Source organism: Maniola jurtina, chromosome 14 (genome assembly GCF_905333055.1).
Source record: "Maniola jurtina chromosome 14, ilManJurt1.1, whole genome shotgun sequence".
NCBI classification, from domain to species: Eukaryota; Metazoa; Arthropoda; class Insecta; order Lepidoptera; family Nymphalidae; genus Maniola; species Maniola jurtina.
In genome coordinates, this window is record NC_060042.1 from 2990243 (window position 1) to 3008660 (window position 18418).

Consider the following 18418-nt stretch of genomic DNA (forward strand, 5'->3'; position numbering starts at 1 on the left):
CCGGCTTTGTTTTTTATATTTCTTCTAAGGAGTAAGGACCAGTCTATACTTTTAACTTTAGTCTGTGCTCGTTAATTAATTACTGGTATTAGCGTCTAATATGACTTATTGACTAAAATGTACAATTCTCTACAAAATTCTTACAAAAACGTTTAGAATACAACACTTTAAGAGCACCTCAATTCAATTGTTCGGATTAAAGTCTGTATAATCAAACGATGCCCTAAGGCGGTGTCTACACGAGTGAGTGAATCGCAGCGGCCACGGCAGTAGAGATATTCTAAAATATAATTACATGCCCCTCCATTCTTATTTAGGCAAAACGTGAATAAAAAAAGCGCGCAATTTTAATTTAAAACACACCATATACTTCATATTTAGACTATTTAGCAAAATTGGTAAAATGGTTTTATCATATGAATCGCTACTTACTATTATTGTTGGAAATGGTTTCTAATGAATAGAAAAAGAAATCTTCAGTGTTTTAAGAATTAACTAATGTATCTAACTGTAAAGCCTGTATAAAAGAACGAAAGAAATAATATTCCCAAGCGCGTCGCCGCGATGTTCTCGATCGTGTAGAGAATGCTGGAAGCTTATAGCTAAGTACAAAAATATAATTCGAACTCAATTTTACATTAAATTATATCTATTTTTAAAGCTGACGCGTAATATCGTCTGATGAGAAGTTGGAAGTTCAACAACTTTTTGTCATTTTTAAATATTGCAATACCTACTGTATCCAAATGGATCGAAAAACTTTGCAGTCTGCGGACTAAAGGCCGGACCGCATTGCACCGCCGCAAAGCGTCAAAATATTATTTCAATCATTCGTATGGTGCATGTCGCACTAGAGCGGCGCTACGCGTCGCGGCATAGTTGCCTCCGAGAGGATATTTTGACGTGAAGCGACGTGCCGCGCTGCTCTAATGCAGTCCGGCCTTTAAAACCCTATAAAGGTAGAGATTCCTTAGTGCGGATGAATGCAGCGCATAAACACAACGAAACGCAGTAGTCTCCTCTAAAACCTCGATACCTCAACGGTTGAGGAGCGGACTGAATTCCGAAAGGTCGGCGGTTCAAACCCGGGTGGGGTTTGCACTATTGTCGTACCCACTCCTGGCACAAGCTTTACGCTTAATTGGAGGGGAAAGGGGAGTAATTGATATGATTAGCATAGCTAATATTCTTTTTAAAAAAAAGTCTAGACCCAGTCCACGCGGCATTTTCAACACGCGTTTTTTGCAGAATATATCTTACCAAAAACGTAGTAGCGAATATATTGAGTATAGTATGTACCATTCACGCGTTGTTCGTACTGCAAAAAACGTATCTACACCGTGTGAATGGTTCTATTTTCAGAGTATGCTCCACTACGTATTCGGTAAGATTTATATTGCAAAAAAAACGTGCGGTATTAATGCCGTGTGAATAATGTCACGATAGATTAAACGCTAAAATAATGTCATCCAAACGGAATATCGGCCACAGCGGCCAACCCCAACGGGGACTGGCCGACAACGCAGGTGGTGCTGCAGCTTATACTTAGTGAATAAGTGTAAGCTCAGATACATTCTCATAGCCCAATGAGATAACAAACCAACAGGGGCGGGAATAAATCAGCCACAGCATGACGTTTGCAGTTACGTATGTAGCCACCTTAAAGGTGCGTACGCACTAGAACTGAACTGCAGCTGCACTGCACGAGACTGCACTACGCGGCACATCGAGTCAGAATATTATTTCTATCATTTTGTATGGAGCATATCGAACTAGAGCGTTGCCGCGCGTCGCGGCTGGAGAGAATATGGGCAGCGCGCCTGCCGCAGCGCGCAGTGCCGCTGCAGTTCAGTTCGAGTGCGTTGGCACCTTAGCGCAGCGTAGGCGGACACAGCATATATGTGTTGGGTTCATATGACAACACACCCAGGAACCGCTACCTTTCACATCCGTTTCGAGTTCAGCCTTCAGGTACAATCATGCGTCACTACACTATCACTTGGTTATTGGTATTATAGTATAAATAAATAAGCCCTTTTAGTCCTTCACTCCACCTTGCCCGCTCGCTATACGATGGACCATTTATACAGCTTAATGAATCCATACCGGGCAATACACATAAAATATTACTTTTTATTCATTACAAAAAGGAATATGTACCTAATTAGGTACGACGTTTTAATTTTGGGATAAATATAAATGAAAAGAGAAGTATGATAAATTTAACTAATGTCAAACAGTTCAACTGGCAGATCTATGAAAATATATTAATTCAGATATAAGTATAAACTTCAAAAAATTTACATACATTAAAATATAAAACACGTTTCGTACTTTTACTATTTCTAATCACTGTACACTGCTTATATTGATATGTGTATGTATTTTACAACAGTCAGCCAATGACATGACTATGAGTTACCTACCAATTTATTAATTCATACTCAATGTACGCGCCACTAAGTTTTGGTAGTAAAATTTAGCCTGCAAAAAATTGCGTCTAAAGTAAGTCGTCAAATTGATATTAAATCGTACCTGATATGACCTCCTTGTTAGTTGTTTAGGTTTTCGATCACTATTTAAAAGATTCGAATTATGATATTGTCATTCTAATATCTGTCTGTCACATATAATATTTATTGTTTCCTTTAATCTAAGTTTATTGTTGAATAAAGCCAATATTCTGTTGGTTCTGTCTTTAAATGTATCACTACCAATGAGCTACGGTTTTTTATAACGACGAACTCATGTCAATTATCCAATCTGTACAATATTTTTCTACAGTTCTTAACACTAAAACGTGTAGACTGCCTTCTTATAAATTACACCAGCAGTCACTAGAAATATTTTCGCGCGATTATTTTAACGTTTTCATACTTGAAAATCGATCTTACGAAAACGCGCAAGTATATATGTAATTGCAAATTAGAAGCTATGTGTTTGGTTTAGGATCAGATCGCACTACGCCATTTGGCCGAGCGATCTCTTTCACGCGAAGCGAAATCCACACCATAATAGTCCAATATATGTAAGTATATCAAATCACAAATTACTTTTCGTGCGAATTTTAAACTACCTTAGTGTTATATAATTCCATGTCATACAGAATTTCGATAAAATATCGCACGGTTTGTTCGCAGTGTGGACTAGACCTCATTCATTAGGACGATAAAAAATCATGCGAAAATAATTCTGCGCTTTTTACCAAGTGTGGGCTAGCCCTTCTTTTCGCTATATCGAATATGAATGATAATCGCATGAAAGTAATTCACACGATTATATTTCGTACTAACACAGGCTGCCGCGCACATACATTGATGCCTTCGTATTGGCTAGCTAAACTGTACATAATACCTAGAAAATACAGCTTACGTATCAATACACTTAAGTAACGTGATTTAACCTTACTTTTATGGTCCTTCGAACCGGATAGCTGAATTCCCACGATTCAGAAAAAAGCCTCGATTAAGTTTATATACAGCACACATTACTTTTTTCAGTTAAATGTACAGGATTTTTACATTTTTACCATGTTTTAAGTGAAAGATTGTATGCAGACTTACAATACCCATACATACGTTAATTGATGACGTATGTCGTCGCTAAGCGGAAATAAGCAACCTTACTTGATTTTCTCTCATTTTTGGAGTGTGTGTCGAAATCTGTAACGAGAAAAGAATAAAAAAAACTTTAATACTTAGTGTATGCTCCACTCCATATTCGGTCAGATTTATATTCTACAAAAATTCTACAAAAAACTTGCGGTATTAACGCATATTAGATTAATACCGAAAGTTTTTTGCAGGATCTTTTCGTCTTAAGTCTTATATTGAATTCGCATGCGCACGCATGTATGGACGCTTCTATGTGTAAGTGCGCTCATTATCGCGGGTTTAGTGGCCGTCGAGCGGATTTTCTGATCCAGGGGCTCGATTGCGCTAAAATGACGGCTACGGTGTGACGATCGCAATCACCTCCGATTGGTTGACACTCGCTCACTATAATTGGCTATAAAGCATTGTTGCAAAAAGAATTCCATAAATTCCATAAATATTGTAATAATGATTGATGCAGGTTTTCCGGAATCGCCATACTAGTCTCCATTTTGCACACACACCTGTGAGCGCGGCCCGCACCGGCCGTGACGTCACGTGTGCTGCGCTAGGAGCGCGTCGATCTGCGCGTGCGCGTTGAGCTGCTCGTGCGCGTCGCTGGCGTCGTGCTGCGCGCCGCCCGCTGCAGCCTGCGCGAGGGCAAGTGACGACATCACGTGCTGGGGGATGTTGATTTGAACGGGCACTTGGAGGTTCGAACTTGTTGGGACCTGTAAAATTTAAAAAATAACTAGTTAACCAGATTCACTGAAATTTTGACTTGTACCTTTACGTGAACCTCGTAGATTGAGGCTGAAATCTATAAAGCGCACTTTGACTTTGCTCTGACTTAAGATTGAGTTAAAACGAGACAGATTTATGTGAGAGATATAGCTCTGTCTCGTTTTAACTCTGTCTTAAGTCTAAGCAAAGGCAGAGCGCGCTCTATAGATCTCACCCTTAGTGTTAAGTTTTCGTAATTAGTTGTTATCATCATTACATCATTCTCGTACAAATTCAACAATTATTGACAGTCAAAACTATACTGTGGTATTCAATATGAATGAATGCTTTGAGTTTGTCATACTACGCAATGATAGGTTTAGAAATGACTACGAAAATCTAATGTTACTGTGAGCACCCGCAAATTGTACTCTTGCGGGGGTGGTGTTAAGCTATAAACTCACGTGTATAGTAATCTCCGGCATCATGGTGTTGGAGCCGGTGGTGATGCTGGTGGTGACGTTGTTGTTGGTGGTCGTGTGCGTGGTCTTCATGTCCGCGCCTTCGTTGTGAGCGCGCGCGGTCTTGTACTCGTGCGAGCGAGTGTGCTTGCGAAGGTGATCCTTGCGGTAGAAACCTGATGATGAAAATATATGATAAGCCCCAAGTTCGGTTACGTTTTCTGTGAAATTGCAATATGTCCTGTGGACTTCGTCTGTGGTGGCGTTTGCTGGCGCGCGTGCGGTGCTTTTTTGGAGTGTTTTTTTGTCAGAAGTGGCCGGTTTTTGTGTTCTGCTGGTGTTTATTGGTGGTGGAACTGGCTGGGAAGCGCTCTAAATGGCGCCGCGTGTATGTCGGCGGGCGCCGGTACAGACGGAGTCCATACTTATACATATAGTTTCCATAACTTGTGAATAACTACAAACTAAGTCCTGTCCTCAGGTAAAACGAATGGAAAAACAATTATGAAAAGAACAGATGGCAACAAAGGTTGCAATTCAGAACAGATCTGGTTATTTTAAAAAAACTGTTTTTTTTTTCACGGGGAAACTTAATTTCAATTGCAAAAAACATAGTGTTAACCGTGTGGACAGTTCTATACTCAGTGTATGCATCACTACGTATTCTATAAAATTAATACTGCAAAAAAAACTTGCCATGTTAAAGGGGTTTTCACGTTTTAAGTGTATATTTTTATAATCACATACAGACTCTGAGACTCCGGTCACATAGCATTTGCAGTATCCGTTTTTTACAGCATAAATCTTACCAAATACGTAGTAGCGCATTCACTGAGTATGGAACCATTCACTCATTGTTTATACTGCAAACGAGGTACAGTTTTTTTTTGTAGTACGAACAACACAAGTACAAACATCTGAATGTTTCTATACTCAATGTATTGCACTACGTCTTTGGTATGATTTATCCTGCAATAAACGGATGGTGCAAATGTCCTTTAAACGAGGTCTGACGCCAACTTTAATTGAAACACTGAAGCTGACTTTAATTGAAACGTGCGCATTACGTGCGAGGAGGGAGAGAGAGAAAAAAGGAAAGTCGCTATTTTTAAACATCTTTGCAGAGTGATCCTTTTGTATCTGGAAGGCACTATGTAGTACAACTAGGATAAGCAGTTGGACAGGGCAGTACCTTTGCCACACTGCCCGCACATCTCAGTCTTGACGCCGGAGTGTATGACAGCGTGCAAGTTGAGATGCTCGCGCCGCTTGAAGCCCTTCCCGCAAACCCCGCACACGTACGGCCGCTCCGGATTGTGGCCCAATTTATGTCGCTCCAAGTGTTCTTTGCGTTTCAGTCTGCAACCAAGAGATACCTTTTTTTACACAACAGTCATTATAATTGGCTTCTTTTTGGCATTATTTTAATGCAAGGTGATAGACCATTGCGTGTTGCCAGTAATGACATGCGGATCAAGACATGGTCGTTAACTATGGGGCTCGTAAGAAAGCTCAGATTCTCTCGGTGGGCGATGGAGAGAGTTATGTTCGGAGTGTCTCTACGCGATCAGATCAGAAATAAGGAAATCATTAGGGGTTTGTGAGATTATGACGTCACTGAAAACTAAGATAGTTTCGCACCCACCCAGCGCCACAAATAAACCGCCTCTCGATCTTGTGCACCAAGCTCAGAACTTGTGGGACCGAGTGATGCATGTCCAGTTGTTTCTTTTTCAGTTTCAGTTGTTATATTTGGGGTCACTATAACAACTTGTCTAAGATTATGACGTCACACTTACCCAACGCCGCAGATGCCGTAAATATATCGTCTCTGGATTATGAGGATCGAGGCATTTTCAGTCTTTTTTTATTTAGGGTATTCCATGTTACATTCTGAGCAGCAGAAGATGGTGTCCCGTCTGCTGCAGTCGCTATAACGACTTCTCTAAGACTGTAACGTCATTAATAAGATGGTGTCACACTTACCCAGCGCCACAGATGCCACAAATAAACCGCCTCTCGATCTTGTGGACCGAGAGATGCATCTCCAGCTGTTCCTTTTCGGGGTACGCCATGTTACATTCGGGGCAGCAGAAGATGGGTGTCCCGTCCGCTGCAGTCGCTATAACGACTTGTCCTGGCTTTGGTCGCGCGGGTTTTGGGGGTTTCTTCTTGTATTTCTTCTTCTTTTTGTTTTGGATTGGCATGGCATCATGCTCTGCAAGAGGAGTTAGACTTTTTAAGCTTGTATTTTAGAGGATTAAATGTAGGTTAGTCTGTGGGTTCTTAAAAATTGTAATTGAAACAGACTTTGAACCATTGATTAAAAAAATGAACCTACCTTCGTCCATCCCAGTTTCTATAACAATATTCTTCTTGTCGTCATCCGTCGTCATTTCCACGTCAATGGAAACTTCGTTTCGCTTCACATCGGCCGGGTTAAGGCGGAGGAACTGTTGTAGCGAGGCGGGGAGGGCTTGTGTTTGCTGTAACAACATTTGCATCACTTCTAAATTTTGCTGTAACAACAATAACAACATTTTTAATTATGCCCTAACAACACAAAACAAATGAGTACGAGTATTTACACCTGTTACCTGCTGTAATGACAAAAATACGATTTCCGAATTTTGACATTATGATCAAAGTAAGGCTAGAGACAAATCTAGAGCAATATCGAGAGCGGAAAAATGCGCGGGTAATTTTTCTTTTGTTTCTTGTCCGCGATAATAAATATGGCGCTCCCTTAATCCTTAAAATAAGCAACCATAGAGTTTCTTGTTGGTTCTTCTCGGTAGGAAAGGCATTCCAAACCAGAGATAGATGCATTGACGATTCGAACGTACTTACAAAAGTGAATTTGAATAAAAAATATTTCTATTCTATTTTATAACATTTTTTTTAATTCAAATAGAAGTTAGCCCTTGACAGCAATGTCACCTGGTGGTAAATGATGATGCAGTCTAAGATGGAAGCGGGCTAACCTGGAAGGGGTATGATAGTTTTCATTAAACACATACTCCTTTGGTTTCTACACAGCATCGTACTGGAACGCTAAATCGCTTGGCGGCACGGCTTTAGTCAACATTATAGCACAATATCGCACGCGGAATTCCACTAGATCTGTCTCTAGCCTTGAATTGCAGTGTAGTATCCAATTCCAAATGCATTAAAAATAATAGAAAAGCAACCATAAAAATCAACTCAAACTGAAACTTACTTGCGGAGGTAATGTGTTGAGATATTTGACTAGGTCCTGCGAGGAACTGCCGAGCTGCCACGGTATGCTCTCACTTGTTTCTGTGCCTTGAGAACTCTCCTGAATACAAAAATAACATATTAATCAATCAATCATTTTATTGCGGGTAACATAGTGGTCCTATTCTAAACTTATAAAAAAAACCGGCTAAGTGCGAGTCAGACTCGCGCAACGAGGGTTCCGTACTCTAGTATTTTTCCGACATTTTGCACGAAATCAAAAACTACTACGTATGCATAAAAATAAATACAAATCTGTTTAGAATTTACAGGTTTCATATGATACCCCACTTAGTATAATTTATCTTATTTTGAAACTTGAAAATACTAATTATTTGTTCATGAACACATTTAATTTTTTTTTGTGGTGTTACCACAAATTCACGGTTTTCGGATTTTTTCCTTTACTTGTGCTGTAAGACTTACCTACCTGTCACATTTTATGATTCTAGGTCAACGGGAAGTACCCCCGTCAATTCGTATCTGTCAATTGACGAACTTGACGGACAGATGGACAGACGGACAACAAAATAATCCGTTCGTCCTATAAGGGTTCCGTTTTTCTTTTTGAGGTTCTAAAAATGACGGCAAGCTTGCCGTTTGCTTGGCCATTTAGGAAGCCCGTAACACACTCGTGAAGTAAAACGAACGTACAGGATTGAAAAAGGTACTCACATCGTCATTCTCATCACACTCCTCCTTGATAACGACGTTCGTAATTTCGGGGTTATTATTGATCAGCTGTGGCTTTACGTCCGGCCCGTTGATTATTATCTGATTGTTCGGCGTTATGTATACCTGCACAGTCAAAAATATTTTATTTAGAGAACATTTGGTGAGTTTTCCCTTCCCCCTAGGAATACTCTATCCGCGGAAAGAAATTAGTAAATCCCAGCTATTCAGTGGACACCTTTGACCTATCTACGTCATATGTCCGATTTTAATCCGACGCACATCCGAGATATTCTCACGGATGACGGAGAAAAATCGGATGACGGAAATCGGATCTAGTCCATAAGCTACCATACAAATATGTCGTTCGATTCGGATCGGATGAGTGCGTAACCGCCCTTATCTTACAAATCCAACAATCGATAAACAAAAAGTGTACAATGGTACCTAATATTATAAATGCGAAAGTGTGTCTGTTTGTCTGTCTGTCTGTCTGCTACGTTTTCACGGCCCAACCGCTGAACCGATTTTAATGAAATTTGGTACAGACTTGGAATACATTCCGGGGAAGGACATAGGCTACTTTTTATCCCGGAAAATCAAAGAGTTCCCATGGGATCTAAAAAAATCGAAATGCACGCGGGCGAAGCCGCGGGCATCCCCTAGTTTTGAATAAATGATTGAGTTTGACTTCGACTTCTCAACTCACTGCCACGGCGCACAAGCAGAACGTAGTGATTACATACTCTACATTAACAACACATAGGTTTCCTTGTTACATACACCCTTTTACCCTTTCTCACTAGTCATTTTATCCTAACGTGGTTGCCTGACAGAGATCGCTTGAAAGCGATAAGGCCGCCAAATTGTACTACTTTTTTTACTGTGTAATGTTTTATTCTTATGTTTCTTTTTATGATGGTGTATAGTAAAACAAATTTCAATTACTCTATATACAAGCAGTATGAAACATGGAAACACAGGTATCTACTGTGTAGTATGTACCTACCGGACTTCGTCTGTGTTGGTGTTAGCTGGCGGGCGTGCTCTGCCTTTTTGGAGTGTATTTTTTTTTTTGTTAAAATTGACTGGAAAGCGCTCTAAGGGGGTGCCGTGCGTATGTCAGCGAGCGCCGGCACAGACGGGGTCCATACTTGTATAGTTTAATTAACTTGTTACAAATAACTACAAACTTGACATTGGCTAGTCTTTGTAAAGCCAGACGAGAGAAAAAAAATGTACCTACCTGATGCTGCAAGTTTTGCTGCACTTGCTCCTTGCTCTCCTGCGCCTGTTGCGGCTGAATGAGCTGCATCTCTTGCGGTAACGCGGATAGTATTTGCAGACCTGGACAATATATATTGTTTCCTGATTCAAATGCCTAAAACGCCGTTTTGAGGAGCTATTCTTTGACAGGCTGACGTTTTTTGCTTTGCGAAAAAACCCCTACATAAAAAACTAGTGGTTTTTTCTGTACTAAGCCCTCTCGTGTCAGTGTTAACGTCTTTCAACATAATTTTAAAGTTTCGGTAAAAAGTTTTTTTTAAAGAAGAACTAGGCAGACACTCGCGCAGAGAAAAATGTGTTAATTTTATTTCTATTTGATACTCAATTATTTTTAGTACCTATTTGTTAAAAATTAGGTACATCGTTTTCAACACAAATACATATATATTATCAGTCCTTAAAGATTTTACAAGTTATCAGATGTATTGTCTATACTAGTATTATAAAGAGGTAAAGCGTGTAAGTTTGTTTGTAGGAAGTAATCTCTGGAACTACTGAATGGATTTTGAAAATTCTTTCACCAGTAGAAAGCTACATTATTCCTAAGTAACAGGCGATACTTTATTTTTAAAAATTAGAGGTCCCTACAAAAATTGTTATAAGAAATCCGTTCGAAGCCGGAGCGGGTTGCTAGTGATTAATAAAAGAGGATGCAAACAACAAAAAATAAAACAAAATTACATGATATCACGACAAGAACTCGCGAAGACTAACATTATATCTTACGTACTTTTCTTGTTGAAGTAGATCAACTATAGTTTATTTCATCAACTTCATTGAAACTTAGTTTATTTCATCAACTGACATTTAATTTAGTTTTGGTTCCTCTCTGGGGTACCAACGACAATTAAGGCAAATAAATTGATGAATTATTATTTTTAGTCACAATATTTCTAAAATAGGTTTGAATGATGGTGGTTGGGTAAAAAGTTAGACAAAGTGCAAAACAACATGAATGACAGGTGAACATAATATTATAGTGCCAAAATTAGAACACAAATATTATTATTTAACAAAGTCTAATCACCTGTTCGCATCCTGTATGTACCTGAACATAAATTCATTATTATTTTTTTATAAGTAGCTACAATTTTTTCTATTAAGTAGATATTATTCATGAATATACATATTTAACTAAACTAAATATTTTGAGTAATGAATTCCTCAGAGAAAGGCATCCTTTTTTTCTTCGAAGTTATTACTACTTTTAAACTAACCCTGTATACACGGTGAAATTTTAGTGCTTTTAGAGCCAGGGCTAAGTGAGTCGCTTTAGCCACGGCTCTAAGGCTATAATCTATAGAGCGTACTTTGACTTTGCTCAGACTTAAGCTTCAGTTAAAACGAGACAGCAGTACAGCTCTTTCTCGGTTTAACAGTGTCTAAGCAAAATCAAAGTGCCGCTCTATAGATCTCAACCTCAAACCACTAAAATTTTATTAGTACCTACCTACCTACCTAATGCATAGTAATAGATATTAATTGTAGTCGAAAACTAACCTTCAGGCAGCGAGTTTCCAATAAGCTGTATTCCACCGCCGTCATTCGCGTCTGGCGAGTACGCTAATGTGAGAACAGCGCCACCTGCAAAAAGTTCCTTTGTCAGACATCAGAACTTAACTAAAATAATTAATTCGCTCCAAGCTGACTTATCTTGGAAAAAGTCAAAACTTAGTTTACCTTATTTTGAGTTAGGTATGACTTAGTTTTCTAGAACTAAACTAAAATAATGAATTCACTCAATTTTTGTTTTTAGTAAAACTGACTTATCTTGGACATAGCCAAAACTAAGTTTACCTATTTTATATTGAGTTATAATTATTTAGCACTCTAAAATTACGTATTTCGCCGGACTAAAGTAAAACTTGGTTTACTATTTTAATTTTTAATTTAGTTTATATTAATTCAGTTTACTTAATTTTAGTTTTATTTAATTACTCCAATTAATTAATTATTTATTTATTTGAATGGAATTAATTTAATTTGTGTAATGGCAAAACCTTGTTGGAAGCCCTGGATGGGTATCTGCATTTGGTACTTAGGCTGCTGCTGTTGCATCATGTTTGGACTCAACACTTGGATTTGCACGGTCGGCTGAGGATCTCCTGTGAAAAGAATATAATTTAAAAACTTGCTTCTTAGTTGATTTAAGCCGGCAAGAATTTATCAGAAATTATCTGTCAGAAAACTTTTAATTCACTCTGGAAATATCAGAAGCGTAGTGCCCGATTTAGCAAATTCCAATAATCTACGACGAGTCTACGAGATCCAGTACGACATGGGTTGTTGAATTTTTGCATTGGGCAATTTAGGGGTGGGCAAAAATTTAAAAGCCGCGTCAACACCATGCAAATTTTTATAGGAAACAAAATTATATCTACTCTAAAACAATCGCAATAAAATTCAATTCTTATCGTCCATTATGTACTAGTTTATTGACTATGTAAAAGTAATCCTAACTATTAAGAATTTTTTTTTTAATTACAGTAAAATCAAAAGTATTTACTTTTGTTTGTGATTTCAATTAGGTTTTATCATTTACTGTTATTACAATTTGATATTACAGATAAATTGAAAATCCAAAAAAAAAAAAACTCTGTTATTTCATAGATTTAAATTTTCACTTGTAAGCTGACCCTGCTGACTGCCATAAACTAGAATCAAAATGCTATAATGTAAAACGAATCTTATTTTCTTGGTTCTCAAAGCCCTATTACATAAAGATGGCTGAAAATAGCAGAATGAAAAGGATTGTCATCAGCCTTATCCTGAAGGTGTGATGACGTTCATAAGGGAAAGCCAGTAGCAACTGTTGGACAGCAAGGGATGTTCATAGGCTAGTGATGATGATGATAGATAAAGGTAACGTACCGGGTTTAGTCCCCGGCAAAGCGATAGGCACGGATATAAGTTGCGGCGTGCCCTGAAGCGAACTGCCGTCGATCGTGCGCAAGTACTGAACGCCATCGCCCATGTTCACTCCGCCCACCATGCCCACCACCTGTAAGGAAAATTTCGAAATGGTTAAGTATTTGAGATTGACCACATCATCACTTTCCATCAGGTGTGATTCAAGTCAAGCGCTTACTTATAAAGAATAAAAAAAAAAAATAGAGCCTATCTTTTGGTATTGCCATACTTATTAAGGAGCCTCACAGATAGGCTTATAAGTATAACCAAATCGGTCTTACACCACATCTATTAAAAAGGTGGGCAATAAACTTAAAGTGATGGGCACTAGGTACAATACTTCTGTATTATGGACTATGTCCACTGGCAAATCAAGTCTGTATATTATGGACGGCATAGGTAGACTGTGCCAGGCCCTATACCATCAAAATTAATGCCTCGAGTCGTCAAGCATTATTATTGGGCTGATGAATAAATCTCCTAAGTAAATTGACAAAATGTGGTAGTGCTATATCCTCTTCCACAAATAATATTGTGAAAAGTATGTCAATACATTGATTTTGTTCAGAGATTTATATACAACTGAATAAGTATAACCTAACCACTATGCGGTGATTTACATCAGCCCAAAAATGATGATTGATGATCACGACCGATAGAGACGATAGTTTTTGGATCGACGTCACGACAGATGGCAAAATATCGGACCAAATAAAGTCTGAAAAGATCCCTGATAAATAAAATACAAAGGCACCCGTCAATGGCTAGAAAAGACCCCTTTTTAAACAGCAAGGTCATTCAACAGCTAGAAAAGGGGCCTTTTAGGAATTTGCATATTTAAAAAAAACAAGTACCTAGGTAATTGTTACATTTCTCACCTGCCACGTTTACTTATAATAATATCAAAATGCATGAATTAATATCAAAATGTAGGTAACGTACATTTATTTTATTCATGCATCTGACTGAATTCTAGTCAGATTTTTTTTTAAACAATAGGTTTGTTTCTCGTGAGAAAAATCTATAGTTGCGATTTGCGGAAGTGAAAGTTTGACCACATAGCCATATTTCTGCAATATTATTATGCAATACAGTAGGTTAGTACCTGAAAGCTACCTTTGAATGATATTTTTAGATTAAACTAATCAAAATATTGGTAGTGGTTGAACTCTCACCTTTTATGACCTCTATCCGAAAAAACAAATGGATACAGCTTGTTTGTGATTTGGTCACTCAAAATGGTTAATCCCCACTGAATTTTTTGTCTTTGTCATTTGTATGGGTTTACGTAACAGAGAGAGCCCTATATTAACTTTTCTCCGTGGATAGAGTATTAGTAGAGCATGTTCTGTTATTTGACATGAAAAAATTAATATAAGGCGAAACTAAATTTAGTTTTATAAAATTAATTTTAGTTCGATGTAAGTACAATACTTATAGATAATTCAGTTTGACTACACATAATTTATGATATGAAAAAGTTTTAAACGTTGGAAAACACTTAGTACTACCTACTTACTAAAAAATATTTTCAAGTGTTTTGTTATTGTTAAATATCTACACTTCTGACTCAAATATTGGCAATAAACTAACTAATATATAAAGTATGATTAAAATTAGGTACGTGTATTATGTATATAGGTACCGAAACTAAATTGGCAGGAATGAAAGCATGATGTCTCTTTCGCTTTCCATAGACATAATAAAAAGGAAACATTCCATACAAAGTGAAAAGGAAAGCTTTATTAGCTTTGCTTAAGTATAAATTAATTATTATCAAACAACCGAATATATGAAAAATCTGAAAGTCGTTTTGAGTTACTTACCCCCAAAAAAAGTGATATTTAAAAAAAACTGGGCTTTCTAAAAAAGAATGCTACGCAGGACTAAGGTTTTCAGTTACCTAGTAAAACTTTTACAGTAACATCAGTTTTTCTAAAGTGATTTTTGAAGTAACTCAAAAATTACTGTTTGCAGTTAACCGCTTTTTAAAAACAGGACGGCAGATATGCGGACGAAGTTGCAAACAAAATCTAATGAATAATAATATTATAAATGCGAAAGTGTGTCTGTTTGTCTATCTGCTAGTTTTTTATGGCCCATCTATGAAACGAATTTTGACATTTGGTAAAGAGATAGCTTGCATCCCAGGGATGGGCATAGGTTACTTTTATCCCGAAACTATAAGGGTTCCGTTTTCCTTTTGAGGTACGGAACCCTAAAAACAAAGAGTGCCCACGGGATTATTCAAAAATGATTGGTTTAGCACCCAGACAAAGTCGTGGTCATCATCTATTTGATACGGCGCTAGCTTACATCCCAGGGATGGGTACCTATGGGCTACTGTTTAATCCCGGAAACAAAGACTTCTCATGGGATTTCTAAAAACCTAAATCCATGCGGACGAAGTCATGGGCATCATTATCATCATCATGATGATTAACCCATCACCAGCCTACTACTGAGCACGGGTATACTCTCAGAATGAAAAGGGTTGAGCCAAGGTCGCTAGCCCACAGCTGATTGGTAGAATTATCGCAGGCATCTGGATATGAAGGTATATCCTCAAGTGAGAGGGCCACTACCTGTGACAGAGCAGTTCCATTATTTGTCATGTTCTGCTGTATCTTCGTTACAGGCATTTGACCCCCAGTTGTCACGAAGTGAGTCCCCGGAGCACCAACTGCCTGGAACGCAGCAAAATTCATCTCGGAGTCTTCGTCACTGAAAACAAATATTTACTTTTTAATTTACTTGTCAGGTACTTTTAGTAAAATTATATTATAAAACATAGGTACTTAACATGTTTTAGTATATACCTACTTGCTTAGTTCATTTAATGAAAATTTCATTTTCTGATAATATAATATACTTGATATATTAATTTCTAAGGAAAATTACATTCTAAAATACTAAATTTCTATTTTATAAGGAAAGTTTTGTTATTGATGTTTACACCCTAATTAGATATTATAACAGATATCTGGAATATCCTTAATGACCTCTAATTAATATCTTCATTGATTGTGAACAGGAAAACTCAACTATTATAAGTTCAAGTTATTGAGGGTCTCTTTAGTAGGTAATAAGAAACTCTTCGAGAAAGTTACAACATTCAAGGGAGATGCTAATAAATTAGTTATTAGTTGCTACTTTCTTATTTATTAAATAATAATTAATTATTGCATTACCATAATTATTATCTACTTATCTTAAATATTTAAGTTATATTTGATTGAAGTTGATATTTTAGTAGATAGCTAGTTAGACTGTTTAAGTCTTTGCCATAGGTCAGCTTTGCTCGTTGAATAGCAAGTGGAAAGTTTATCAGTGGTTTGGAGATCAGATATGTACGGTCTCATATCATTTTTTAAATTATTATGCAACTTTTAGCTGACTTAGTCCATTTTAATTTTTACTCAGGTATTAAAATAACAGCATTGAAAACTGAAGCAACACAAAATTTTATAGTAAAAAATGTACATAACTCAAAATCTTAAAAACAACTTTATATTGTTATTTAAGATATTCTCATAGTTAAAATTAATGTTGCTAGCCTGTACCCTGTAATAGATTTGCAATTTTGTTTTTATTCCAAGTGGATATTCTGATTTCTGTATGAGCATTTAAAGCTTGCAAATTACTTCGGTTAGGTATAGAAATTACAGACTAAGTACCTAGATAGGTACCTAATTAAGAGAAAAATAATATTAATGAAAAATAATTTGTCCCCTACCAAGAGGCATCGTCTCTTGAGGGCATTTTCTGCATATCACACATTGTTCACCCACTTTTCGGCCGCAGCGGGTGAAAAGAAACCACTGTCCCACTTGAGTCACTAACCACCGTATCCCCACGCGATCCCACCACCGGCCATCGGGACTACACTGGGAACGATGGTAGGGGCCAGGGCACACCACTACCGACTACCAAGCACGAAACACTAAAATTATTTTAGCGAGCGAGATTCGCCTCTCACCGATGATCGCAACTATGAAGAAAGTGGGTTAAAGAAAGTTTTTTGTGCAGAGCCGAGCCGATTCTCGACTGGTTTAGTCTGTTCGGCTGTGCGCAGTTTCGAGTGTATGTTCGTATAGTTACTCGACTTGGTTTGATGCTCACTTTCTCTTTGCTGTACTTTCACAAGGCGAGGTGTGGTTGTGGTTCAGTTACTGTAGGAAGCCTGTTAGTTGGGTAATCATCTTGTTACATACCTACTTTGGATTTGTACGTGTGTGTTTGTGTGTGTACTTGTGAATAGTTTTAACTTTTAATTAATCTGCGATACGTAACTCGCTGTTCGATTGTATTTTGTAATTTTAGCGATCAGTCGCGTTGGTTTGCCTTTAGAATTGAGATGTCGCATGTTAAAATTGCGCGCCTTAATTTTTTTTATTTTGACAATTGGGTATTTTCCATGAAGTGAGGCGCCTGAGTTTAATTTGCAACATATCAACTTTGACAAATATATTTTTATTACATGCGGTGTTTTATTTTGATTTATGACTTGTCAGTTGTGACGTTATTTATGTAAAAATAAAAGTTATGGACTGCATGAGTTATTAAATTGCACCTACTATGTATCTTTAATAAATTGTGATAGTTCGATAGGTTTATATATACATAAATAACAATTTGGACATTTGAACTTTGATACAAGGTCAGGCCGAGTGACTGTAATAACACAGCATGCAGCGAACGAGACAAAGAAATTCTTACAAATGGCCGTTTTTGTACGAGCCCCAGAAGTTACGCAATGGAGGGATTTTGTCTCGTGTTTTAATTCATAAATTTTCGTTTGTATCCGTTTGTAGGCGGAACGTACGGAAGATACAAGGTTGTTCACCCCTACCAGTTCCTTTTGCCCAGCTGAGTGTCCATCGACCATCCGATTCACGCGGCGCGATTCGCATCCCCACCAAGATGCGGGATCCCCTCCATATGCTTTTCGATACACCAAATCACTCCCGCTCCCGACTCCTTCCCTTCCACCACCGCCAGGAAAATCGCGAGAGGAGGGGTTGTACGGCCCTCTCGGTTCGCCCGGCACTCTCGCGACAACACTCAGGGACGGCCACGCGCCCGTCTAACGGTATAACAAAGTACCGCTTCCAAAATAAGGTCACGGATATTCACACGTTACGAGATTATTCGACATTCATTTACTCACCACACACCGTTGATAAATTACACCCACCAAAAAATTAACTTTTCATAATTAATTAATAATAACTTAATATAAAATTTATGTTTCATTAGAAGCGACGTAAATAAAAGCGTTCCCTGTCACACAACAAATGAAATCCGCCATTACTATTTCAGCGTTTAGAAAACTTGACGCCAGGTGGCGCACTAATACAATGTGATTGCTGATTGGTCATTGGTCAATGCCATGCTGATTTTGTAAGCCAAGTTGTAATGTAAACTTGCACTTGCAGTGCAGTCTGCAAGTGCAGTAATTAAAGCTAAGTACCTATCACTGAATAATTTTGTTTAATTTTTCTCATTAGGGCA

The 18418-nt window shown here is 37.8% G+C and overlaps 1 protein-coding gene and 1 long non-coding RNA gene across 10 annotated transcripts; one reads left to right on the forward strand and one right to left on the reverse strand.

Moving 5' to 3' along the window:
* Window positions 1–767: 767 nt before the first annotated feature.
* Window positions 768–18247, reverse strand: LOC123871887 (zinc finger protein 853-like). 9 transcript variants are annotated; one of them, XR_006797364.1, is made up of 16 exons: window positions 17757–17995; window positions 15490–15628; window positions 12866–12995; window positions 11995–12099; window positions 11495–11578; window positions 11022–11042; window positions 9954–10054; window positions 8711–8833; window positions 7998–8096; window positions 7119–7296; window positions 6764–6995; window positions 5970–6136; window positions 4781–4953; window positions 4118–4324; window positions 2080–3662; window positions 768–2043 (listed from the first exon to the last, which is right to left on the reverse strand). XR_006797364.1 is itself a non-coding variant. In XM_045915922.1 (15 exons), exons 2-14 carry the CDS (start codon window positions 15610–15612, stop codon window positions 4148–4150), a joined length of 1713 nt encoding a protein of 570 aa, XP_045771878.1. In that variant the 5' UTR covers window positions 15613–15628; window positions 18075–18247; the 3' UTR covers window positions 768–3662; window positions 4118–4147. The 9 variants fall into 9 exon arrangements, 7 of the variants coding, with proteins under 7 accessions (XP_045771878.1, XP_045771881.1, XP_045771877.1 ...); XR_006797365.1 differs by having other exon boundaries at window positions 768–1659; window positions 1870–3662; XM_045915922.1 differs by lacking the exon at window positions 17757–17995 and adding an exon at window positions 18075–18247 and having other exon boundaries at window positions 768–3662.
* Window positions 3067–9621, forward strand: LOC123871915. Its single transcript, XR_006797373.1, has 3 exons — window positions 3067–3080; window positions 4469–4474; window positions 9546–9621. It is a non-coding gene; the product is annotated as an uncharacterized LOC123871915 (long non-coding RNA).
* Window positions 18248–18418: the final 171 nt, after the last annotated feature.

What these genes read in the sequence shown, in the direction of transcription:
- LOC123871887 (XM_045915919.1), bottom strand. Translation starts at nt 17,785, where the DNA reads ATGGACACTCAGCTGGGCAAAAGGAACTG. An exon ending in TTTGCCGGGGACTAAACCCG is followed by an intron (nt 12,100 to 12,865) that starts GTACGTTACCTT and finishes TTCTTTTCACAG; the next exon opens with GAGATCCTCAGCCGACCGTG. An exon ending in AGCAAAACTTGCAGCATCAG is followed by an intron (nt 8,834 to 9,953) that starts GTAGGTACATTT and finishes TTGACTGTGCAG; the next exon opens with GTATACATAACGCCGAACAA.